At 42.0% G+C, this 27,565-nt stretch overlaps 1 protein-coding gene across 14 annotated transcripts in view; it reads right to left on the bottom strand.

Moving 5' to 3' along the window:
- LOC147013622 (formin-binding protein 1-like) overlaps positions 1-27,565 on the bottom strand; it is a 163,485-nt gene that overhangs the window by 17,383 nt on the left and 118,537 nt on the right. For 8 of the 14 annotated variants that reach the window (XM_085855597.1, XM_085855599.1, XM_085855598.1 and 5 more), the window contains 4 exons: positions 21,101-21,207; positions 20,615-20,747; positions 12,691-12,818; positions 2,064-2,203 (listed from right to left, as the gene is read on the bottom strand). In XM_085855597.1, the coding sequence (XP_085711723.1) occupies positions 2,064-2,203; positions 12,691-12,818; positions 20,615-20,747; positions 21,101-21,207 (508 nt within the window). The remainder of the gene's footprint in view (positions 1-2,063; positions 2,204-12,690; positions 12,819-20,614; positions 20,748-21,100; positions 21,208-27,565) is intronic. The other 6 variants (XM_085855595.1, XM_085855596.1, XM_085855591.1 and 3 more) reach the window with 3 other exon arrangements.

Consider the following 27,565-nt stretch of genomic DNA (forward strand, 5'->3'; position numbering starts at 1 on the left):
TGGACAATCTATTTGAGAGATTCCATAAGGGCATGGGAGTTGTCTGGAGTGAAGGACATGTTTGATGTGGTCGACCAAGCTCTGATATGTTGAAGAACACCAGACGATATTTGGTTTCAGCCTGTTTGTTACAATTTTTTTTGAAACTGTACAGCAACAAGGTGGAGTTGTCACTGAAGTAATACATCATGCACGAGGTTATCCAAGGACATGGAAATATCGTTCATGTAAAAAAAAAATTAAAAGCCCCGTGGAGGACTGACGGTTATTTGCCGAACAGACGGGGTGAAAATTAGGGATAAGGGGGAAGGAGCCATAACCCTTCTTCCTGAAGCGGTATGGTTACGGGGAGCACAAATTAAGTTCACAACATGGTCCTGATGTTTCATGTAGAATTTGGTCTGCATCTGGCCGTCGGTTTCTTTGAAGATTTTAAAATAAATTACCTGAATTTGAGGTGAACCCTCCCCCCCCCCCCACCTTCAGCCTCTTATAGGGGGTGAGGGGGTGGATCCAGATGGGGAGCACAACCCCATTAGACCTTGTTGTCCTGACATGTCATACCAAAGTTGGTCCATATCGGTCAGGTTGTTTGTGAGAAGATGTTTTAATCAAATGTTAACGAACGTATGCAAGTACGGATGGCCGGACACCGGAACCCACTCGAAGAGCTTATTTCTGAGAAATAACCGAATAAATGGACCCAGACTAATACCCTGGGGAGCATCACCTTTTCAGGAAAGTGGAGGAAAAGTCATTATGGGACCACCATATTATCTCCTAATGATCTTGCTCAGCTGGACCCTTGAGCTAGTCACTTTTAATAAACGTAGACTACCTTTGAAGTAAATAAGGCTTTGGATGTAATATGATTGGCGCTGTACAAAGGTGAACATCCTTAAAACAGATCTCGTATACGGAAGCATATTTTGTTTTTTACATTATGCTTGTCCTGTCTGTGTCTGTTTGTGGTGAGGATGTTGAGGTCGTGGAGAGATTCACTTTCCTTGGCAGTGATATTCATGTCTCTGCTGGCTGCGAGTCAGAGGTCAATAGACGTCTGGGTCGGGCCTGGGGAGTCATGGATTCACTGGATCATGGGGTGTGGCGCTGCCGGTACCTGTGCGGGAGGACGAAAGTCCGAGTCTTCAGGTCCTTGGTACTTCCAGTCTTGCTCTATGGGTGCGAGACTTGGACTCTGACCAAGGATCTGAGACGGAGACTTAATTCCTTTGGTACCAGGTCTCTTCGGAGAATCCTTGGCTATCGCTGGTCGGATTTTGTGTCCAACGAGCGGTTGCTGAGAGAGACTCGGATGAGATTTGTTACCTGCATAGTCCGTGAGCGTCGGTTGCGGCTGTATGGACATGTGGCTCGTTTTCCTGACTCTGATCCTGCTCACCAGATTCTCTCAGCGAGGGAGTCTCATGAGTGGAGGAGGCCAGTGGGTCGACCACGTGCCTCATGGTTGCAACAGGTTGACCATCATCTCAAGGAGATGGGGATGGGCCTGGCATCTGCCTGGGGGATGGCCAGACGGAGGCCCCTGGAGTACCGGCGGAAAGTGGACGCAGCGACGTGCTGTTCTGGCACATGCTCCCATACCTGACCTGACCTGATTATGCTTGTAATGGTATTAAATTGTGATTTCCTTTTTCCACTCGTGGCGGTATGCATCACGTATCATGATGTCCATAATTTCATAGACTGGTTTCGCTGTGGCTCCTATTGCGAGTGGAGACGAGGCAATAGTGAATAATTCCATCAAGTTAACATGTCTACATCATGCTCTACAGTCCATGCTTCATGGTGATACAAATAACAGTACTATCAAGACATCCACACTTCCTGGAGTCAAAAAAAAAAAAAATACAACACAGTACTTGGAATGAGTTGGCTCGAGTTGAAACGGTCATCAAGGAAAGATGAAAATTTCATCCAACTACAAGGCCTCACATAAAGTACACAATTTGCTCAGGATCGATATGCACCAGAATATTTTCTCAGTTCTGATAATTAGAAACACCTCAGGAGATACACAGCCAAGAAGATCCATTACTCACAGTCGAAAGAGTAGACAACTCGACACGTGCCAATGGCTGGAGAATCATCGTCAAACTCGTCATCAAAATCCAATGGCGTGTCAGCACCAGCTTCACCCGTGTAGCTTCCATCTGGGCTGCTCCTCCACACAGAATGCACACTACCTACTCACACACTGCTCAAACTCTTACACATATGTACAATGACTAGAGCGACCGACGAGGCACCATGTAATGATGTCACACATCTTTAAAAACTTAATGGATAAGTACATGTTTGACCCAATCTTACATATTCCGACTTATCAAACTCATTTTCCCCCTCAACTCTAATTTCGTAGGAATTTTTTGTCCTCCTGTCCCACGACAAGGTCAGAGACACGGGACATTAAAATGAACTGACCGATCATTTGTTCATGTACTGTTATTTTATGTCCAGGATATTTTAAAAATTCTTGAACTTTTAGCTTTAATATTGCAGATATTTATTCCTCATGATATTATCTCAACCTGATGAGATCACGGCAGTGATTGGCTGAATTATGTTGCCATCGCAACTATCTGGCTAACTTGGCTTGTGTACGTGATATTTCAAAAACCGTTCAAGACTCAGCTTTCATATTTCACAGATCTTTCATTTCAAAAACAGATCCCTACAACAACAGACCAATCAGCCTTCTCCCAATCGTCAGCAAGGTTATGGAATCCATCATGGCTTCTGACATGAAATCCTTCCTCTTCTCCAATGGCTTAGTTTCTGATCATCAATTTGGTTTCAGACCAGGTCACTCTACTCTGGATATGCTGCTTTTGCTCTCCCAACAATGGATGGAGGTCCTCAATGCCAGACATGAAATCCGAGCCGTATCCCTAGACATATCGCGTGCTTTCGATACAGTCTGGCACCCTGCCCTACTCACCAAACTCTTTTCCTATGGGAACAAAGGCAATCTCCACTCATGGCTCGGAGACTTCCTCTCCTGTCACAGTCAACGTGCTGCCCTTCATGGAGTTCTCTCATCCCCTCCTCCTGTCCAGGCTGGAGTTCCTCAAGGCAGTGTTCTGGGCCCTGTTCTTTTTCTGGTTTTCATCAATGATCTCTCGGACTCTCTGGAAAATCCTCTTTACCTCTTTGCTGATGACTCGACCCTCTGCCGTACCATCTGTCGTCCCTCCGACCGGCAAGCAGCAGCTTCTTCGCTCACTGCAGATCTGGGTAAAATCACAAACTGGTCCAACACGTGAAACATGTCTTGCAATCCTGACAAATCTCACACTCTCACCATGTCTCTCCGAAAGGACTGTCTGGAACACCCCCCCCCCCCCCCGCATCTACAGTATCTCACAAAAGTGAGTACACCCCTCACAAATATGTAAATAATTCAGTGAAACTTTTTAAGCAGCTGTGCTCGAAGCAAAAGCTTCGAGTTGATGACAGAGTAGACATTGTGCAATATGTGTGCAGGCACAAAACTGCCATTCCATAAAAACAATGTGGCGTATTACGAATATTTCTGAAAGAGGATGCAACAAAAGTGAGTACACCCCTGCTATTGTCTGCACAAGAAGTAATTCAAGCATGGTAAAACAGCTTCCATTTTCATCATTTTCTGCATATTTAAGTCAAAGAGTGTTAAAGGTACAAATATGCACCAAATAGTACACACAATGTCCATGGAGCTGCAACCTCCCTGGTATGTTAAAAGTGAAGAAATGTACTCAATGCAGTAATTTTGCATCTGCTTGCTGAAGAAATAATTGCATAGGAAATACTGTACCAATCACCATTGAGAAAGCAGCATGGCTCCTCATGGTAAAGAGCTCTCGAAAGATGTCAAAGATCGAATCATTGCCCTACATAAAGATGGCCAAGGATACAAGAAGATCAGTGCTTCTTTGTAAATAAGCCCCAACACCGTGACCAAGGTCATCCAGAGGTTCTCCAAGAAGCGTACAACAATGAGTTGCGCTCGCCAGGGCAGAACAGCAAAGATGACTGCACGTACTGTTCGCCAAGTTCAGAATCTAGTCCTCCAAGACAGACGACAAAGTGCCGCCAAGATTGCTGAAGAGATTTCTACAGCTTCTGGCCAGTCTGTTCGTGCGCAAACCATACGTCGCACACTCCATCGTATCGGGTTGCATGGGCGTCGTCCAAGGCGTAAGCCTCTCCTGAAGCAGAGCCACAAGAAAGCTCACAAACAGTTTGCTGAAGCACATCAATCCAAGCCCCTGGACTACTGGCAACATGTCCTCTGGTCTGATGAAACGAAGATCAATTAGTTTGGATCTGATTGAGTGCAGCGTGTCTGGCGGTGACCTGGGAAACAGTACCAAGACAAGTGCGTTATCCCTACGGTCAAGCATGGTGGTGGTAGTGTCATGGTTTGGGGATGCATGATTGCTGCCGGTAATGGAGAGCTCAAGTTCATCGAGGGAAACATGGATTCTATGATGTACTGTGACATCCTGAAGGAGAAGATGTTACCCTCCCTGCGAAAACTTGGTAGAGGAGCTGTATTTCAGCACGATAACGATCCGAAGCATCGTTCCAAGCAGACAACTGCCTTTCTGAAGAAGTCGAAGGTCAATGTGTTGGAGTGGCCAAGCATGTCACCTGATCTAAACCCAATAGAACACCTGTGGGGCATCCTGAAATGTGAGGTTGAGGGACGAAAGGTGTCCAACATCACGCAACTTCGAGACATCATTGCAGAGTGGAGGAACAGGATCCCAGCAAAGACATGTGGAACACTGGTCAACTCCATACCGAGTAGAATAGCTGCTGTGCTCAAAAACAATGGTGGACATACAAAATACTGAAAACAATAACGCTTCAATGTGAGAAAGTACATCGGGTGTACTCACTTTTGTTGCCCCCGCTCCCCCCCCCCCCTTTTCACAGATATGCCCAGTATGCCACATTGTTTCCACAGAATAAATGTTTTGGGCCTGCACATGTATGACAGAATGTATGACATTTTTGTAAAGGGTGGACTCACTTTTGTGAGATACTGTACTTTCTCAACAATCCTCTTGAAGAAGTCTTTTCTTTCAAGCTTCTATGTCTCACTATCTGCCATGACCTTTCCTGGGAAAGCCACATTTCCAAGCTGACCTCCAAAGCCAGTCGCTGGCTGGGAATCCTCCATCGTGCAAAGTCCTTCCTTGGCACACTTGAGCTCCGGACCACGTACAAAGCTTTTGTCCGCATCCCCTCCATGATGGTGCTCCTTCCTCTCACCTTTCTCGGCTTCACGCTGTGGAAACCAAGGCATTCAGGATCATTGGTATATCCCGTGATGAGACTGAGTGTTTGGGTCTCTCACTCTCTCACCACAGGCAGGTCGGTGGTCTTTCTGTCTTCTACAGTCTCCTCTCCGGTCTCACCACACTTCCTCACCCGCTCTGTCTGAGATATGCCCCCCCCCCAATATTTCCGCAGGACGCTCAAGGTCTGTCAGTAACCCCCTTCTGGTAAAACTACCAAAATCAAGAATCATTGCTCACCTTCACTCTTTCATTCCTCTTTTTTCCCACCTTTGGAACAAACTCCCATGCTCTCTTCAATCGCACTCTTCCCTCCAGGTCTTCAAAACAGCTGTTCACCACCACCTCTTATCTTCCCCCATCCAAACCCATGATCTGTTCTACCCCCACTAATCCACCCCAAACCCACCTCCTTCAAATTCCCTGCTTTTAGTAAGGACCGTGTAAGTAAGTAAATTCGTGTAAGGACCTGAAAGTGCCTGTAGTGTCCATCTTGTTTACCCCATGTACCTCACCCCATCCCTCTCCCTTCCACAGATCTCCTCATGTGTCTATTCCCCACTGTTTTGTTTCTTCCCTCTCCCATTCCTCTTGTCTCCTGCTCCCCTTGTTATAGTTCTGTGTTAGCTCTTATACTAGCCTTCACATTGTATATTAAAAAAGGAAAAGAAAAAGATCTATTCATTTCATCATACCTCGAGTAGCAGCGACTGGTTAAAATTAATCCAATTCAATGTCATGATTTGGAAATAAAATATGGTTATTATATTTCTTAAACTTGTTACACGAATTATAGTAAATGATGTATTGTGACTACATCTACATTTTCTCCTCGGATGGCATGTGTAAGTCTGTTCTGTTATGTCATTTCATATCGATTTTTACTCGTCATTTTTTGGATAGTTTGTGACCCAAAATATCTGAAAATCATGTTTGACATTTTTTCTAATGTTGTCTTCATCGTATGGCGGCCATCGTGGATTTCATTCGAAACTCGCCATACATAAATTAGTTATTTCACATTTTATTTTATTATTCCTGTAATAATAAATAGATGATTGTCCAGTCAGATAGAAATAAGTATTTAAAAAGTCTTTCAATGCGAATTAAACAGTTTTCTTGTAATTGTCATGATTAATAAATCCAAAATGGCCACCAGTTTGTGTTATTTTTAGTGTTTATTCCATTTATTTATGCAAGAACCACACAAATAATTTAGATAATATTTATTGAGTTACTATTAATGTTTTCCAGTTCAATATATTTAATTAATTGTCCAAAATCATGATCATACAACAAAACACTGGTTTGAACACAATAGTCCATATACACAGTTACACTAGTCCTCATCCAAACTGTCAGACTCATCAGTAGCCATGTCAGGTTTGTTGCCACACTTATCACCATCCCCCTCACAGGTAGAGTTCAGTGCAGGTGATATCGTTGTCTTTGCATGAACACCTTCTGGCACACATACAGTTACACCTAACCAGCTGCATCACAGATTCAGGGGCCAAATTGTCAGCTGTCAGGACTGGAACCCATCCAAGCGCTTCAGGCTTTGACCAGCCCAATGTTGATGGATCTAACCTTACCGGGTTTGATGTCAATGACTGACTCCACATGTGGCACTGCAGATGAGCTTGTTTAATTGTGCTCTTTTACTGCACCCAAAGTTGGTGGGAACTTTTCAACTCCTTGCTTTGACCTCAGACTACAAAAACAATTCCAGCAAAAATCCTTCATCTCTGTGATTTGTTCAGTCTTTGAGCTGAATAGTGAACAGATCAGCTTTTCACAGCCTGTCATCACCTGTTTTGTTGATTGTTCTCCAATGCCGAGACCTGTGAGAGCTGTCAGCATTTCATCAGATGCCTTTGTGAAAACTTTCCGCCATGCTGATTTCCTCTTGCCATACATCCTTCCAGTGGTGTCACAGCTGCTAATAGCATGGAAACCCCTCAGAGCTGTTATTTGTCTGGCACCAAGCATGATATATAGGTTGAAGGGCTACATACTTTCATTCCCACCCATATTCATGATATGTTTTGTAGCATGGCCAAGATTTGGTGGCATTGATAATTCCAAGACCAAGATATCAGTATCTGGGGAGTATACCTGAACATTCATCCAAAATCTGTGCAGTTTAACAGCAGCAAATGTCATGAGTGTGTCGGCCTCTTCATGTGAGTGTTACATGATGTTTAAATCATCTGTACCTCTGCCGTCTTTAGTCTTGACACACTCACGTGTGACAGTGATCACATTGGTGGATCCAGACATGGTGATGACTGTTTGCCAGGTATAGTGTCAATTGATCTTTGGTTTCAGTACTGCATAGGAATGCCTGCACATCTCTGATGGCTGTACAATCATCAACTTTGTAGTCCATGATGTGAGACGATTTGCCACCTGTCCTATGACTTCGTGTTGTTGCTTTGAGTGAATTTTTGACAGAGTAATTGTCAAAAACCACACACATGGATTCATACGTCAATCCTTTGCGGTCAATGGCTTGTACAAAGTAAGATGCCAGGTCATTACAGTTTTTTTACGGCAGCTTTGAATACTGTCTGCTCATTGACGACAGCCATACCATCAATAACTAGAGCAGCTTGATCTGGCACATTTGAAGACAACGGACCATCCATTTCTGAGTCACTATCTGTATCCATCTGATGAATGAGCTCATGAGCCAGTTGTGACTTGTCTGTGCATGGATGCAGTAGACCTCCAGCTTGCATGAGTACACTGTTCATTGTAGAAAGTTCATACATACCAACTAACTCTTTCAGGTCAACATCACAGGAAGATCTTGATATGACAAGAAGGCGAGCCAACATCGATGCAGATTTCTTCATCACAATTTCTTCTTTGCCATGTTTTGATCTTATCTCCTTTCCAGCTTATGTCCACGTTTGTACTTTGGCCTTCTTCATTTTGTCCCATAGATTTCCGTGTCGTTTTATTCTGTCATTAACAAACTCTTCATATGCTTCCTTTCCTCTAGCTTCTGCATTCCGGGTATTCTCAGTGATGTCCTGAGGAATTACCATGTTTTTTGTAATGTTGATCAGTTTATCTCTCATTTTATTCTCCAAAACATCCACATCAAAGGGATTATTTCGGATGATGACATCTTTGAGGCGATGAATATTCCTTTCTTGTCGATCCAATTTCGACCGCCTGAAATCAGAATGATGGGATCTTTCTGCCACACTGACAGAACATCTGAAGGAGCTATCAGTTCAGCATAGTTGACACACCACTGTTCATTTCCAGAGGTCTAGACAATGTGAGCAATTATTTTGCCAATATGATGACTTCGGCAGACATGAAGTTGATCCTTGACAAATCTTGATCCCTGGCAAAAAAAAATCATTCAGTTCTCTTAAATGATGATTTTCGAGATCTAGTGAAAGGCTCCTCTGCAGAAAATGTTTCAGCAGGCGGCCCATGCTGTGACTTTGCTGGCCTTCCTTTCCTTTTCCGAAGCAGACCAGAATCTTCATTGGTGAGAGCTCATATATGATGCTCTTCTGATTGTTTGATGTGTAATGCACTTGTACAGTTAGTGTAACACACTTTGTGCCACAAGATGTTATTATCCTTCAGGTCTGTTCGAGAGGTGCCCTGAAGCCGATCCTTGATAACCACAAACTCATTCTCACCATATCCCGCTCTTTCGTTTCCAACATTTAGCAGTTTATTTCTGCTGTCCTCACAAAATGCACAATTGTTATGCTAAGTTGCCCCACTATAGGAAAAAATTGTCAAGTAATTTTTTTTCCAAATTATAGGTCCAGGACAATAAAATGAACCACATTTGTAAAAATCTATATGAAATTTTCACGCCAGTCAGATTTCTGACATAACCAAACAGACAAGTATGTGATTCACTTGTAAATTCAGCATACCAGGATCGAGAGGATGGATAGGAAAGTCGCATCAAGGATGGAATAAACAGGTCATGAGAGAAAGGAGAAAATTATGAAAGTATTCCCAGGCAGAATCAATATTAGGTGCTATGTAGATGGTAGACCATTCCTTTTGTGAGAGAGCAGATCGAAATCCCTGCCAATTGGCTTATGCAAACAGCCATATTCTGTATCGTTGAGATTACTACCTTGCAATTTTCAGAAAGAAAAGAAAGCGATTAGAAGAGACAATTGGGGCAGAAGAGGAAACAGAGAGACTGGATGAAAACTTGATCATTACTACGTTCAGGAAAGAGGACATATCAGTCGCAACTAGATAAACTCTATCCTGTTAATCCAGTAATATACTAGAGTTCATAGTACACCCGAACACATGCAGTATTGGAGAAAAAAAACATCGGAAGAGAGCCAACACTGAGAGCACGCGAGGCAAATTTGATTGGAGGAGATGGCGTAAAATGGAGAAAATTTTGTCCAGTACTGCTTTACGGAAGGTGTTTGAAAGTGTAAAGAAAGCACTTTGTGTTTTAGTGCTCAAGTATATAATGCATAATGCAATTGAAATAAAATAAAGATTTCAAAGGTTGGAGAATGTTTTTTTTGAAGTTTACCGCCATTGATGCAGCGTCTTTTACACCACCTTATTTTACATGTTAATTTAGTTCTTCGTACCTGTCGTTTGTGTCCTTTATGACATCACTAAAAACAGTACGTTCATGTGTGATTGGGATGAGTTTCTTTTACAATTTACCAAATTCAGAGCCAAAGTACTGCGAAAATGCAGGTTTGTGTTCAGATCCAGGTCAGGTATGGGAGCATGCATCGGAGCAGCACGTTGCTGCGTCCACTTTCTGCCAGTACTGGCCACCCCTCCTCCATCTGGCCATCCCCCAGACAGATGCGTGGCCCATCCCCATCTCATTGAGATGCCGATCAACCTGCTGCAATGACGAGGCACATGTTTGGCCCGTTGGCCTCCTCTACTCACGACGCTCCCTCACTGAGAGAATCTGGTGAGCAGGATCAGTGTCAGGAAAACGAACCACATGTCCGTACAGTCGCAGCTGATGCTCACAGGCTATGCAGGTAACAAATCTGATTTGAGTCTCTCTCAGCAACTACTTGTTGGACACAAAGTCCGATCAGCGACAGCCAATGATTCTCTGAAGAGACCTAGTACCGAAGGACTTAAGTAGCCATCTCAGATCCTTGGTCAGAGACAAAGTCTCACATCCGAAGAGAAAGACCGGAAGCATCAAGGACTTAAAGACTAAGACTTTCGTCCTCCTGCACAGGGAGGACAGTGCCACACCCCATGATCCAGTGAATCCATGATTCCCCAGATCTCTGGCTTACAGACAGCAGAGACATGAATATCACTGCCAAACTAAGTGAATCTTTCTTTGACATCAACATCCTTGCCACAAAAAGGTACAGACAACATAGCAGCATCCAAGATGTCATTGAAAGCCTGGATCGTAGTTTTGATCCAGGAAACCTGTAATCCCAGAAGCTCTGACTCCTCATTCAGCACCTCGAGGGCCCCCATAAGGATATCCAGCATCTCCACAAAGATGACTCCATCATCTGCGAAATCAAGGTCAGAGTCCTTGATATTCCCAAACGATGCACCACAGGCTTGATCTTTCTGACATCCTCCCCAAATACAATCCAGTCGGTACAAGCGCTGAAAGGTGTGGAGGCAGTACACACCCGTGTAACTCCAGTCACAACTGAAAATAAGTCGGAGATAGAACCACCACAGCAATCGCAGAACCAGAGTCTAGCTCAGAAATCAGATTGATCAGTTTTGGTAGCACCCCATGAAGACCGAGAATCCTCCACAGGACATCCCGACTCACTGAATCGAAAGCTTTGCAGAGATCAACATAGTCTGCAAACAACCCCTGCCGAAAGTCTTGTCTGTGTTCGTTGAGGATCCCAAGAGCAAGAATACAGTCAAGAATACGAGCACTGCGCCGATCCCCATTTGGTGTCGGACTGTGTCCAATGCGGATCGGCGGAATGCTCGTCACACTCCACATGTTTCGATTTTCCTGCCGATCACATCACGTGCCTTCTGGTCGAATGATTTGCATTAGCAGGAACAATCGTCTCAGTGGCAGACGGATGGTTGTTCTGTGCAGATTTTGCGGTTTTACCATGTGAGACATAATCTGCAGCGATGCTCACCGTAACAGTCAGGATGTATAAACGATGAATGTGGTCATCATTAGTTAGATATTTATTGGTATGCCATCCTGATGAGGGCAAATAAATCCGAAATCCAGATCGGTGGCTCCGTTTGATGTTTAACTGATGTTGGCCATATAATCTTTGTCTGTTTGACAGTCACCGGGTCGAGGCTTCTGTGTTTATATATTCACATAGATGCCAATATTTTGTAGCAAATTGCTTCATGCAAATGAAATTTAATTTTTTTTTAATTTTTGGTATTCCTCAATTTGTTGCTCCATAACAATTTGTTCATATTTAAGTGACTAGAATATCAAATCCTTATCACTTCAAATGTATCTTTGTTTGCAGTAAGCTCAAGTGCAGTAGTTGGTCTTCCATTTGATGATGTTTGCACCATATCCTGATACTGTGTGGACTGTGCTTTCCTGCTGACGGACCTTTGGTAGCTTATACATGTTGCTGCGTTTCAGCCTGGGGAGTAACTGCTGAAATCTATCTGTCAAAATCTTTGTTCTTTGTTCCTTTCACACGTCTTTATACTTTTTCACATTTCTCTTTATTCATTCTAATTCTTGCATTTTCTTTCTTTTTCTTTTATATCTTTTTCCTCTGACTTCCCTCTTTCTTTCTTTATCTGTATGTCTTGGGAGAAGTGAATTATTGCAGAAAGTTTTCTGTAAGGCTCACTTGGCTGCACCTGGATGGGTTTTGAGGGTGGAGGAGAAGCAGCTGAAACCCGAATCCTATCCAGGTTCCTCCAGATGATCCATCTTTGTTCTTTGCTTATTCTAGTAACATCAGATGACTCCAATGCAGTATTTCGTCTTCCATTTGATTTCTCAATTCCTGCCTATATAATCCCTTGGTTACGGTAAAGTTTTCAGCAGGTGTCACAGGTTTGTCCCTCTATTGTGTCACTCACCCAAACTACAAAACATGATATAATGCAAACAAAAGTTGATACAGTGATTGCAACCTTGCAGGTCTAAAGACAAAACCATACTGCTACGAACATGATCTGATATACGCATCATTAGGGGAGCACAGTGTGGACTTTCGGGATGCATCTCCAATTTATTTTATCGACTGCACGTGTGCAAGCACACACCCACAACCAACAAATGCACTATGCATCTGCTGATGCAATAATCTTTCTCTATTGTACAGTTTTTAATGAAAGTAAAACAATGGAAAGGACAAAAATAATGCTGTTCTCCTTGCCATATTGACACTTTCCATACCTTTCGTGGGCATGTGGTCCATTACTGCCATGGTTGATATCAGCATTAGGCTGTGCATATATTCCACTCAATCTCCGTGGGATTTCACTTTTACTTTGTACTTGTCCATTAGCCTCTGCCAGCCAAGTCTGCCACATGACGAGATTATGAGGGACAAGTCACACACCACACAGATCAATCCATACAGAAAGACCAAAGAAGAGCTGCCCAAGCCTGTTGATTTAAAATGTATGTTAAACTGGTACAAAGTCCACAAGATGGCACTGTGCGCCTGGGATTTATGCGACATCATTTCAGTGTTCTGAGAGCAGTTTAGGTGAAGCAACTTCTGTGGTCGCAGCAAGCATACAAACTGTCACTGGAAGGAAATGCGGCACAGAAAGAGTAACTGTAACTCCACCCTTATCTCTAACCCACTAACATACAAGCTGCTGCGAAACTGTAAAGAAACATTATCACCATATTTTGCAGTACCAACTATGAATTTCCATATAAATGGAGACTGTCATGGACACCATGCTGGAGTTGTCCATTCCTCCAAGAACATAAAAGACCTTGTTTCTCCATATCTGCCATATTCATTTTGTGATCTTCATTTGATCTCCAATCCCAGTACATAAACAAAACTGCCACAATGGACAACTACAGATTCTTCAAGAAACCACTGTTGCTTGGAAAAAGAGCTGAATATGTAACCAAGGTAACAATATGTGAAAATGTAACAAAATGTGAACATGGAACAATGCATGAATGCGTAACAATATGTGAATGCGTAACAACATGTGAATGCGTAACAATATGTGAATATATAACAATCAATGAATATGCAACAATATGTGAATAAAAAAAATAAAAAATGACCGTTTTTACAGCCATTTTTCCCTGCTGTGCAGGGGTTGGCTTTTTCTTGAGGCAATGTTTTATGGCCGGATGCCCTTCCTGACGCCAACCCTGGTTGCCTCTTAAGACACACAGGGATATGGTACACCTATTCTAACCAGGACCAGTACACTGGTACTCATTTCGCCGACCTCGGAAGGATGACAGGCTGAGTCAACCCCCTGGTGTGAATTCAGCAGCCAACGGGGCTTGAACTCAGGACCCTCGAATCCCGAGCCACCACCCTAACCACTAAGCCAACACCATGCTTTTTAACAACATGTGAATGCGTAACAATATGTGAATACGTAACAATATGTGAATATATAACAATATGTGAATACGTAACAATATGTGAATATATAACAATATGTGAATATATAACAATATGTGAATATGTAACAATATGTGAATATGCAACAATATGTGAATATGTAACAATGTGAGAATATGTAAAAATGTGTGAATATGTAACAATATGTGAATGCGGAACAATATGTGAATATGTAACAATATGTGATTATATAACAATATGTGAAGATGTCGCAATATGTGAATATATAACAATATGTGAATATATAACAATAATTATGTGAATATGTAACAATATGTGAATATGTAAAAATGTGTGAATATGAAACAATATGTGAATGCGTAACAATATGTGAATATATAACAATAAGTGAAGATGTAGCAATATGTGAATATATAACAACATGTGAAGATTAAACCTGGTGTTGGCGCAGTGGTTAGGGCAGCGGCTTGGGACCCAAAAGGTCCTGAGTTCAAGCCCCGTTGGGCCACTGAATTAATATACACCAGGGGGTTGACTCAGCCTGTCATCCTTCTGAGGTCGGCAAAATGAGTACCAGTGTACTGGGCCCGGTGTACGCCCCGGTTAGAATAAGTGTACCATGTCCCTGTGTGTCGTATGAGGCGACCAGGGTTGCGTCAGGAAGGGCATCCGGCCATAAAACCTATGCCAAATCATTATGCGGACAATATGATCCGCTGTGGCGACCCCTAACGGGAAGAAGAAGGAGAAGGAGAAGGAGAAGAAGGAGAAGGAGAAGGAGAAGGAGAAAATAACAATATGTGAATATATGTAACAACATGTGAATATGTAACTGTGTGAATATGCAACAACATGTGAATATATAACAATGTGTGAATATGTAACAATATATGAAGATGTAACAATGTGTGAATATATAACAATGTGTGAATATATAACAATGTGTGAATATGTAACAATATGTGAATATATAACAATGTGTGAATATGTAACAATATGTGAATATGTAAAAATGTGTGAATATGTAAAAATGTGTGAACATGTAACAATATGTGAATATATAACAATATGTGAATGTGTAACAACATGTGGATATGAAACAATATGTGAAGATGTAACAATATGTGAATATATAACAATTAAATGTCTGAATATATATAACAATGTGAATATATAACAATATGTGAATTTATAACAATATGTGAATTTATAACAATATGTGAATATATAACAATATGTGAATATGTAAAAATGTGTGAACATGTAACAATATGTGAATATATAACAATATGTGAATGTGTAACAACATGTGGATATGAAACAATATGTGAAGATGTAACAATATGTGAATATACAACAATGTCTGTATATATATATAACAATATGTGAATATGTAACAATATGTGAATATATAACAATGTCTGAATATATATAACAATATGTGAATATGTAACAATATGTGAATATATATAACAATATGTGAATATACAACAATGTCTGTATATATATATAACAATATGTGAAGATGTAACAATATGTGAATATATAACAATGTCTGAATATATATAACAATATGTGAATATGTAACAATATGTGAAGATGTAACAATATGTGAATATACAACAATGTCTGTATATATATATATAACAATATGTGAAGATGTAACAATATGTGAATATATAACAATGTCTGAATATATATAACAATATGTGAATATGTAACAATATGTGAATATATAACAATATGTGAATATGAAACAATATGTGAAGATGTAACAATATGTGAATATATATAACAATATGTGAATATATAACAATGTGTGAATATGTAACATTATGTGAATCTGTAACAACAATGTGTGAATATACAACAAAATGTGAATATGTTACAATGTATGAATATGTAACAATGTGTGAATATGTTACAATATGTGAATAAATATATGTATATATATATATATATATATATATATATATATATATATATATATATATATATATATATATATATATATATATATATATATAATTCCAGCAATGTGTGTGTGTGTGTCTGTGTGTGTGTGTGTCTGTGTGTGTGTGTGTCTGTGTGTGTGTGTGTCTGTGTGTGTGTGTGTCTGTGTGTGTGTGTGTCTGTGTGTCTGTGTGTCTGTGTGTCTGTGTGTCTGTGTGTCTGTGTGTCTGTGTGTCTGTGTGTCTGTGTGTCTGTGTGTCTGTGTCTGTGTGTCTGTGTCTGTGTCTGTGTGTGTGTGTCTGTGTGTGTGTGTGTGTCTGTGTCTGTCTCTGTGTGTGTGTGTCTGTGTGTCTGTGTGTCTGTGTGTCTGTGTGTCTGTGTCTGTGTGTCTGTGTGTCTGTGTCTGTGTCTGTGTGTGTGTGTCTGTGTGTCTGTGCGTGCGTGTCTGTGTGTGTGTGTCTGTGTGTCTGTGTGTGTCTGTGTCAGGGTCTGTGTGTCTGTGTGTCTGTGTCTGTGTCTGTGTGTCTGTGTCTGTGTCTGTGTGTGTGTGTGTGTGTGTGTCTGTGTGTCTGTGCGTGCGTGTCTGTGTGTGTGTGTCTGTGTGTCTGTGTGTGTCTGTGTCTGTGTGTGTCTGTGTCTGTGTGTGTCTGTGTCTGTGTGTGTCTGTGTGTGTCTGTGTGTGTGTCTGTGTGTGTGTGTGTCTGTGTGTCTCTGTGTGAGTCTGTGTGTCTCTGTGTGTCTGTGTGTCTCTGTGTGAGTCTGTGTCTGTGTCTGTGTGTGTGTCTGTGTGTGTGTGTCTGTGTGTGTGTCTGTGTGTGTGTCTGTGTGTGTGTCTGTGTGTGTGTGTCTGTGTCTGTGTGTGTGTCTGTGACCGCTGTTTCTCGACAACCTCTGGTCCGATCTAATTGAAACTTGCCAGGTATATTGCTGGGGACCTGAGGATGTGCCTTTTAAAGGTTTGATATTAATCGGACAAGTGCTTCCCAAGTTATGGCCATTTATTTACCAAACCAATGACAATACACGTTGTTGCGTGGGCGTGGCCGATGGGGAAGGGAAGCTCAGCCGCGTTCCCCATTTTGGGTTACAACGTACGGACTTCCGGAGAGTGATGACTTCGTGTATTCTAATAATTTCTCGATTTCTTATGCGCATTTATAGATAAACACAATGCCGCAAGTTATGATCGTTTTCATACGAGACGGTGAATAAATTTCGGTAACATCAGAGTGCTGGTATGCTCCGAACCAGGAAGTAATTTTTTTCTCTCTCTTTTCTTCTCTTTTTGTTTTTCCTTGCGAGGACATTGCGAAAAGGCAAAATACGGTGGCGCAAATTGAATAATTGGCCATTAAAACCTACATTGCGAGTCATCGTAACTGTGATATGCGAACTTCCGCACCATCCACGTACGGGCACGCGAGAGCGAAGAAACAGCCTGTGTGGTTGTTGTTTGTTGCTCATGGTTTGAATATTTATTTATTTATTTATTTATTTTTACGGGCAGCCGCGTTGCCCATTACGGGTTACAACGTACGGGCTTCCAGATAATGATGACCGTGTATTCTAATAATTTCTCGATTAGTTATGCGCATTTATAGATAAACACAATGCCCCAAGTTATGATCGTTTTCATATTAGACGGTGCATAAATTTCGGTAACATCAGAGTGCTGGTATGCTCCGAAGCAGGAAGTAAATTATTTTTTGCACGTTTTTTTTTCTCCTCTTTCCTCTTCTCTTTGTGTTTTTCCTTGCGATAAAAGGCAAAATACGTTGGCGCTAATTGAATAATTGGCCATTAAAACTAAATTGCGAATAATCGTAACTGCCATATGTGAACTTCCGGACAGTGAGGACTTCACTTCCGGATAGTGACGATTACTGTATTCTTTCTCGATTTTCTTAAACCCAATACCCCAATCCAGTCAGTGACGATTACTGTATTCTTTCTCGATTTTTTTCTTGATTTATCGACTTACTGTATTCTTTCTTTCTCGATTTCTGTACTTTCTTAAACACAATGCCCCAATCCAGTCGTCGTTTACGAGAGCGAAGGAACGGCCTGTGTGGTTGTTGTTTCTGGCACGCGGTTTGAAAGTTTTTTTTTTACATGTACGGCCACGTGAGAGCGAAGGAACGGCCGGTGTAGTTGTTTCTGGCATGTGGTTTGAAAGTTTTTTGTTTTGTTTTGTTTGCATCTACGGGCACGCACTAGTATATATATATATATATATATATATATATATATATATATATATATATATATATATATATATATATAATACCAGAAATGTGTGTGTGTGTGTGTGTGTGTGTGTGTGTGTGTGTGTGTGTGTGTGTGTGTGTGTGTGTGTGTGGGTGTGTGTGTGTGTGTGTGTGTGCGTGTGTGTGTGTGTGTGAGACCGCTGTTTCTCGACAACCTCTGGTCCGATCTAATTGAAACTTGCCAGGTATATTGCTGGGGACCTGAGGATGTGCCTTTTCAAGGTTTGATATTAATTGGACAAGTGCTTCCCAAGTTATGGCCATTTATTTACCAAACCAATGGGAAGACACGTTGTTGCGTGGGCATGGCCGATGGGGAAGGGAAGCTCAGCCGCGTTCCCCATTTCGGGTTACAACGTACGGGCTTCCGGAGAGTGATGACTTCGTGTATTCTAATAATTTCTCGATTTCTTATGCGCATTTATAGATAAGCACAATGGCCCAAGTTATGATAGTTTTCATATTAGACGGTGTATAAATTTCGGGAACATCAGAGTGCTGGTATGCTCCGAACCAGGAAGTAAATTTTTTCTCTCTCTTCTCTTTTTGTTTTTCCTTGCCACGACATTGCGAAAAGGTAAAATATGTTGGCGCTAATTGAATAATTGGGTATTAAAAATAAATTGCGAATAATGGTAACTGCGAATAATATCGAACTTCCGGGTCACGCACGTACGGGCACGTGAGAGTGAAGAAACGGCCTGTGTGGTTTATTTATTAATTATTCTTATTATTATTTTATTTTATTTTATTTTATTTTTATGGGCATGCCCTAGTATATATATAATTCCAGCTGTGTGTGTGTGTGTGTGTGTGTGTGTGTGTGTGTGTGTGTGTGTGTGTGTGTGTGTGTGTGTGTGTGTGTGTGTGTGTGTGTGTGTGTGTGTGTGTGTGTGTGTGTGTGTGTGTGTGTGTGTGTGTGTGTGTGTGTGTGTGTGTGTGTGTGACTGTGACTGTGACTGCTGTTTCTCGACAACCACTGGTCCGATCTAATTGAAACTTGCCAGCTATATTGCTGGGGACCTGCGTATGTGCCTTTTCAAGGTTTGATATTAATCGGACAAGTGGTTCCCAAGTTATGGCCATTTATTTACCTTGCCAATGACAGGACATGTTGCTGCGTAGGCGTGGCCGATGGGGAAAGGGTGCCTTAGTTACCAATGACAGGACACGTTGCTTGGCATTTTGCACCCACAGTATCTATCTTCTATCTATCTATCTATCTGTCGAAAATTCCAGCAATCTCTGTTTGTTTGCCTTTCAAAAGGTTTGAAATTAATCGGACAAGTGGTTCCCAAGTTATGGACAAGTTAGAGCGCGTTCCCCATTACGGATTACAACGTACGGACTTCCAGATAGTGATGACTTACTGTATTCTAATAATTTCTCAATTTCTTATGCGCATTTATAGATAAACAATGCCCCAATCCAGTCGTCGTTTACGAGAGCGAAGGAACGGCCTGTGTGTTTGTTTGAAAGTTTTTGTTTTTTTTCACGTACGGCCACGCACATACGGGCACGCGAGAGCAAAGGAACGGTCTGTGTGGTTGTTGTTTCTGGCACGTAGTTTGAAAGTTTTTTGTTTTGTTTTGCACGTACGGCCATGCGAGAGCGAAGTAATGGCCTGGCCTGTGTGATTGTTGTTTCTGGCACGCGGCTCAAAGTTTTTATTTTATTTTTTTGCACGTACGGCCACGCACGTATGTGCACGCGAGAGTGAAGGAACAGCCTGTGTGGTTGTTGTTTCTGGCACGCGGTTTGAAAGTTTTTTTAGCACATACGGCCACGCACGTACGGGAATGCGAGAGCGAAGGAACGGCCTGTGTGGTTGTTGTTTCTAGCCCGCTGTTTGAAAGTTTTTTTTGTTTTTTTGCACGTACGGCCACGCACGTACGGCCATGCACTGGTATATATATATAACAATATGTGAATATATAACAATGTGTGAAGATATAACAACTTGTGAATATGTAACAAAATGTGAATATATAAAAACAAAAATCACGGTGAGGCGGTGAAGCCGTGAAGACTATATGCCTATTAATCATGTCCTGTTTGAATGTTAATTCCCCAAGACTCTTAAGACCCAAAAGACCCTGAGGACCCAAAAAGACCCCAAAAGACTCTGAAGACCCTGAAAATCCAGAACACCCAAAAAGTGCCAAAGACCCAAAAGTCACCGAATACCCAAAAAGACCATGAAGACCCCTTAGACCTCAACACCACTTAGACCCCTTTTGCCCTTCAGACAGATTAGACAGCTGAGACCCTTGACCATTTAGTCCACTTGCACCTTCTTATATTAGAAATAAATTTCAAATAAATATATTACAAATATTACAAATACATTTACGGAAAATAAATGTTGGTGTGATGATTGGTGTAACTCATGCCAACACAGCAAATCTGTGACGTCAATCTCTGCAATGACGTGTGGAGTGGTGAACGTAGCGAGCTGATCCACACTAGTGTAACAATATGTGAATGGGTTAAAATATGTGAATATGTATGGCCCTGCCCAGATCCTTACTTCATGCTTTTGCAGATTCAGCCTCAGTTTGTCAATTTCAAATCCCAGTTCAGCAAATTTGGCCTCGAGGCTCGCTGGGTCACCCATCTGTGGATTCTTGATGTACACATCTTTCATTTTGATCAGGGCATCCCTACAAAGCAGAGATTTTCATTACTGCCTTTGTCTTTGTCACTTTCCAAACAATCATGTATTTGCTGTTGAACCAACTAAAAAAAGTCCATTCCTCCAAAAACAGGTTTTCCCAAGATGGGAGGTTTACCATCCCTTATGTGATGGTGAAAGTCATTCTGGCTGGAACACATGATCTCAATCCAACATATTCTCTTCCGGTTGTTCATTACAGTTTAACATTCTCTGAAAGCCACGTGGGACAGTTATGCTGCTGTACCATCCCAGATGAAGTGGAGGGTTTTCTTGCAAGTACAGAATTCTCATGCGTTTGTTTTTAACTTTGGGAAACAATGACTTGACTTTAACACATACTTCTGATCAACCTCCTTCTGAATCTCTCGGTTGATTTCTTCGATCTTTTGCAGCAGTTTCTTACGTCGTTGCTCAGGGGGAAGGTGACTGTAGTCCTCGCAGAAAGTCTGCATGATTGGGAGGGTTTGGGAGAATTAAATGTACCTTCTAAGAGGCTTTACTATAGCATTTTCAACAGATATTTCAGAACTCAGTTATTACATGGGAAATGGTTGCTGAAGCAAAACTGCCATTCTGTTAGTAATGGTGAGAGCAACATTTTAGCACAGAATGGCCAGGTGTCATCACTGCCCCCTCCCACGACCATCTGTAAACACATCTTTTATGTCGGAATACGATCTTCAGGGATGAAATAGGCCATTGCTCGGGTATTAATTTTTTTTTAATTGTAATTCTGGATAAAAAGTTTATTACAAGGTTGCACTTAAAAGACAAAAAGGTTCTAAATGTTGATGTTTTTGAAATCTCTCAAAAAGGCATAGCCTCGTACTAAATTGGACAAGTGAAGTGCCAGGTGGTCACAAGATATAGTCTTACATTCCTTTCACGACACAGTGAAAAAAGGAAGAAATGAAAGGGATGCAATGATATTTAAAATGCAGAAAAGACAGTTCATGATAAAGCTGAAAACAATACACAAAAGATAATACAGGTAGATAAAAATAAGGAAACGTTACATTATGGCATAAGTGTGTGACAGACGTTCTGGCAAACACTTTTTGTGTACAGGGTCAAGACTCGTGGAAGAGCTAGTAACAGTCCACTGAACAAATCAGGATGCAACAGAACAAAAACAACAGTAGAGAGAGGAGAGGAGGGCACAAACAGGAAGGCTGAAGGACAACATTGAGGGACACTTGAACAAACAATGGGTGTGGGGTGGAATAGGGAGGGGTCGTGTGTTTGCAGAAAAGATCATTGTTTTGGATTGGGGATGATCTGAGATGGTGGTGAACAGCTGTCTTGAAACATTAGAGGGAAAAAAAAATGAGATTGAAGAGAATGTGGAAGTTGGTTCCACAGGCAGAAAAAAAGAGGAACAAATGAGTGGAGGTGAGCAGTGATCCTGGATTTAAGTAGTTTCACAAGAAGGGAGGTGACGGTGGACTGCGTGCACCCTACAGAATCCTGTGGAGGGGGAGAGGGAACGAAGCACAGAAAGAGCAGAGGGTGCAAGACCAGAAAAGAGGCGGTAGAAGATATAGAGGCCACCACCCTGTCTGCGATGGAAAAGTGATCGGCCCATAGACTCGGCTTCATCGTGGGAGGTTCAAATAATTTTGAAGGTCTTGGTTTCCACAGCATCAAGCTGAGGAAGATGCGAGGCAGGAGAGCCAGCCCAGAAGGGAGAGCACGACTTCATCAAGCTGTGGATGAAGGCCTTGTTGGTGGATAGGGGTTCAGATGTGCCAAGGAAGGACTTTGTATGATGAAGGATGCCCAGTCGACAGCTGACTTTAGTGGCCAACTTTGAAATGTGGTTTACTCAAGAAAGATCATGGCAGATAGTGAGACCAGGAGTTTGAGCGACTGAACTTCCACAGGAGGATTGTTAATAAAGTATATTGGGGGGGGGGAGGGTGATATGTCCAGAAAGACGGTCCTGATCTCATGTCTGACATTGAGGACCTCCTTCTAATGTTGGGAGAGTAGACATTCATGACCTCAGATGTTTGAGGTCCAGACAGTTAGGGAGAGAGGAGGAGGCACTGAGAGGGTGCAGGTTGGTGGGTGGAGAGGCTTTGCGGGGGCAGGGTGAAGGGGAAGGTTTGAGTGGGTGTGGTGAGTGTGGAAGCTTTGAGGGGATGAGGTGAGGGGGAAGCACTGAGAGGGTGAGGCGAGGAGGGATGCAGAACGACTGGACACGAAGTGGAGGGATGCTGATTGCAAATTCCCATCTTGGACAAATGTAGATAAACATTGTGAGAATGGAGGTAAGAATTTTTGTTGAAGGCACAGAGAAAAGTGGTGCTATGCATGCGGGAGGAGAGGTGGTGGACCAAATGCTTTGCTGACAGATAATTTTGGAAAATAACCTTTGTGAAGAAGATGAAGAGGAAGACATGGAGTACTCCTTATGGAGAAATAAGAAAAGTGAATCATTTTAAAAATGTTTTAAAATGCTTTTAAAGGAAGAAGGAAGAAGCATGTATATTCAATGACGATTCAGTTTGGAGATAATGGGAAAAGGGGAAAAGAAATAATTGAGTACAGGAAGTACATGCAGAAGGAAATTCAAGTAGAATGAGATCGCTTTGGAGTGAAAAAATTAAGTTGTTGTTTGTTTGTTTGTTTTTGAAGTAAGGAGGGGAAATGGGATAACATTGAGGAGGTATAAGTTAAAAAAAAATTGGGTGGGAGAGAAGCAAAATGAGGAATACGGAGACAAAAGGGACACAGAACTTTCACAGTTGCTATCTGAGGAGCGGCTAAAGTAGGCCTTGAACAACATGAAAACAAATTTGACAGACAACTCCACATTGTGTTGAACAGTATCTCCATCTCTCATGAGGCAAACATCAGCTGCATATCTCTCTCCACCGATATGGAATTGATTAGATTCTGGTCTGATAATGGAACGTGTCTTTCAATCCTGAAAAATCTCACAGTCTGCCTTGTTGCTCTGGAAGCATCGTTAAACAAACCCACCATTTCCATGGTCAGCCAACGGAAAAGGATAAGTCTCTTGAACGTGATGACCTCATTATCAGGTACGACCGAAATCTCCTAGGCACAGCAAAGGTGGCCTAACAAGGCAGCCACAAACTGGTCATCCGTTGAAAAATCAGAATTACTCTCCAGCGACAAGGTTTATGTCCGGAGCTCGATGGAGTACTGCTCTTGAGAACGGAGTCCTGTCTCCCGCAATGACAACGAAGCCCAATGCCCGTGGCTCTCATGTCGCAAACAGGTTACTGTCCTCTGTTTTTTTTTATTTATAACAGCTTCTCCTCCAACCTCGCTCCCTCGACTCTCTCAGCCCTCCCCAGCTCCTCCAGGTATAATCTTCCTCAGTCCCTCTGGTCTAACGCTTCCTAGTTCTTCCAGTAACTCCTCCTGGTTAAACTTACACAATTGAGGATTACCAAACACCTCCACGTCATAATTCCTCTTTTCTTCCATTTGTCAAACTGTCTTCTGGAGGTGGTTCAATCACCTTCTTCCCTCCAAGGCTTCAAAAGTGTGGTGCACCAGCAACCAATGTCATCCCATCTCTATCCATTATCTTTTGTATCCCCATTAATCCGACACAACCCATCCCTCTTCATGCAGTTTGTGTTTCCTGTTTTTTTTTTCTTTTTCTTCCTCCTCCGTCTTCTTCTTATAAACACACACACACACACACACACACACACACACACACACACACACACACACACCTTTTTCTGTTTGTTCATTCTCTTGCTTGTTCTGTGTCATTGTGGATCCACCATCCCACTGTCAGTACACTGCCTTTTACCCTGTGTCAAATCACTCGACCACGAGCCTCGAACTTGTATCTAAAAAAACAAAACAAAAAGAAGGAAAATGACATATGGTAATAAAAAAGTTGGACGTCATACATGTACTTGTGAATTGACACAACTTCCACACCTTCAAACATAATTTGCATGCAAGATGAGACATATGGGACAACCTGATGCAAAAAAGAAAGATTTCAACAAGTAGTCACAGTACATAGTCAGGTTAATTTAAAAAAAATGTAGAACGAAATTAAAAAGTGCGACAAAAACAAGGAGCAAAGGCAGAGGGGGATTCAAATGGTTCTTAGATGGGAGGGAAATGGGACAAATGACTGGAAACAATAAACAGATCACACTTGACGAATTGGACATGGAGTTCCTTAACGCACAGTGGTGAAATCCTTAAGAACTAGAGAAGTGCAGATACAAAAATCATAATCATCATCATCGTCATTATCTGTGCCATACTAATATAGAACGTCGGTTCTGCCGAAGCAGTTACTTAGCTCGGGTTACAATCTTAGATGGGTCGCCGCTCTGACACAGGATACTTGGCTGAGTGTGGAGGAATTTGTAATTTGTTCATGGTGCCAGCGATAGCTCGCCTACTCTTCGCGAAGGACACCGTGGGGTCTTTAACGTCCACCAACTCATGACAGAAGACAGGACAGGACGTCCACTTCAACGTCCATCTGAGGGACTGCACACATTGATGAATCACCCTGACGGTGAAACACTGGGATCATGGTTTATAGCTAGGTCAGGATTCAAACCCAGTCTGGACAGCTCAGAGGTGAGTATGCGTACATCTAGGCCATCCTGCCAGGCCCACAGATACATAAAAGTGAATAATAATCAAATATCGCGAAAGGCAATTGGACCGGTCATGCTTGCATCAAATCCCTCTCCAAGCACAATCACATGCAAGCAACATCTGACCGAATCTGCTCCATGGCCTCGAAGATTGCTGAAGTGCCATGTTGGCATTTCTGTGGGATAAAAGGACCACATGGTGATAATCTCCTTTCTGGACCAGGTTAGGGCAGGAATTTGGAACTTGGCCAGGGTACCAGCACATAATGGCCTATCTTTTCAAGGTACTGTGGGGAGCCTTAACATAAACAAGTGAATACCAGCAGATGGGACACCTGGTTTAATGTACCTCTGGCAGATGGCATACTCATTGATGCAACATCCTGCCTGTAAAAGCATCAGGATGATCGTTTATATAATCAGGTTAGGAATCTGACTTCCCAGATGAGACAACTCAAAGACGAGCATGTTATCCTGTCAACCACACAGGTAAGCGATACCTGATAAAAGGTGAAACTTGAAAAGGGATACACCCTCAAAACATCAATATGTAGATAGATGTGTATAAAACCAAAGATATAAGGGTGAAAAGGGGGAAAAATTGGAAATAGGCAAGTATTTTATTTTATTTAATATTGTTTGAGTTTAGCTGTACAAAGAAAGGAAAGGACAAGGTGGGGTGGGGGGGGGGGGTAATCTGCTAAGTTTCTATTTGTGAGCCAGGATTTTGTATCAACCCTTAACTTCCCTGTGGAAGATATAATGATGGCCAGGTTTTTATGGAGTTTTCATGGAAGTAAGGAATGCTAAGTAAGTCTGAGCTATAGCACTGAGGAAAAGGCAGAAAGCTTTCAGAGGCTTTGGAAGCTAGGAAAGGATGCAGCTGAAAATATTACATGTACACTGAGAGGTGCAGTTAGGTGAAAAATAGGACCACCTGTCCTGAAGCTCACCTGGATCAAGAGCAACAGTCACTAAAACTCCCTGCAGACCCCCTTAGATTTTTTTTTTTAATGCTGTGAACAAACATTGGTACATCACAGGTGATGAAGGTTGTGGTCAAGTTTCATCGAAATTGTGTGTGTAATTTCAGAGGAGAGAGCAAATACCTATTTTGGGGGGTCAAAAATACCAATTTGGGGTTTTTAACCACTAAAATAGTCAAAAAAAACCTCGTAGACCCTTTTAACGATCGCACATTTTGACACAGTCGATGAACTTTGGTACATCATGGTTGATGAAGGTTGTGGTCATGTTTCATCGAAATTGTGTGTAGTTTCAGAGAAGACAGCAAATACCTATTCTGGGGGTCAAACTCCTCCCCCCCCCCCCCACTTCCTGTAAACCACCTTAATGAGCGCAGATTTTGATACGATCAATAAACATTCGTTAGGCATCAGCCAAGTTTCATCAAAATCGTGTCTTTGGTTCAAGCGAGAATGACTGAAGTGTTTACGGACTGACTGGCTAACTGACTGGCTAACTGACTGACTCACTCACTCACTCACTCACTCACTCACCTACGGATACTGCTCGATCGCATAAGCTTACCTGACTAAAGTCAAGGTGAGCTAATAAAAATGGAGTGATGCTTGTTATCAGATGAGATAAGATTCTTTTTGAAACTAGTGAAGAACTTGTCCTTACAATACACGTTAAGTTCGTGAGAATTTTTGATTGTAATGGTGATGTACCATACCAGACAGAACATTGGTGCTGCCAAGGAGCATTGGTGCTGCCAAAGCAGTTTCTTGGCAAGGATTATACTGCGTGGTTTGCCAATTACCTTCCCACCATTGTTTGTCTGTGCTCTATCCTATAAATGCTGAACAGCAAGCAAGGAAGCGGCAAGTACCATTTTTCAAGTCTGGTATGACTAGGCTGGGGTTTTACCGACCAACCTCCCAGACTTGGAGAGGATGATCGAACCATTACAATGGGTTAATTCCCCCAGAATTATAGGGACAGGTTCATTGACCTCAAATTGGCATATTTTGTATGAATTGTAATACCTCCTTCCACCTGGAGTGGCGCTATACAATACACATTTACATGGAGAGAATTGTGATCCTCCCCCCAGACTGAACCCCCAGGAATGACTTTTTAAACCCCTAAAACGTTCTCCTGCACACCCCGAGTACAACAACCGGTTTTCAACTCATTTCGTTCTGTGGTCCAGGAGTGCATA

Source organism: Eptatretus burgeri, chromosome 14, assembly GCF_056783735.1.
Source record: "Eptatretus burgeri isolate ZD-2024b chromosome 14, Ebu_testis_v1, whole genome shotgun sequence".
NCBI lineage: Eukaryota > Metazoa > Chordata > Myxini > Myxiniformes > Myxinidae > Eptatretus > Eptatretus burgeri.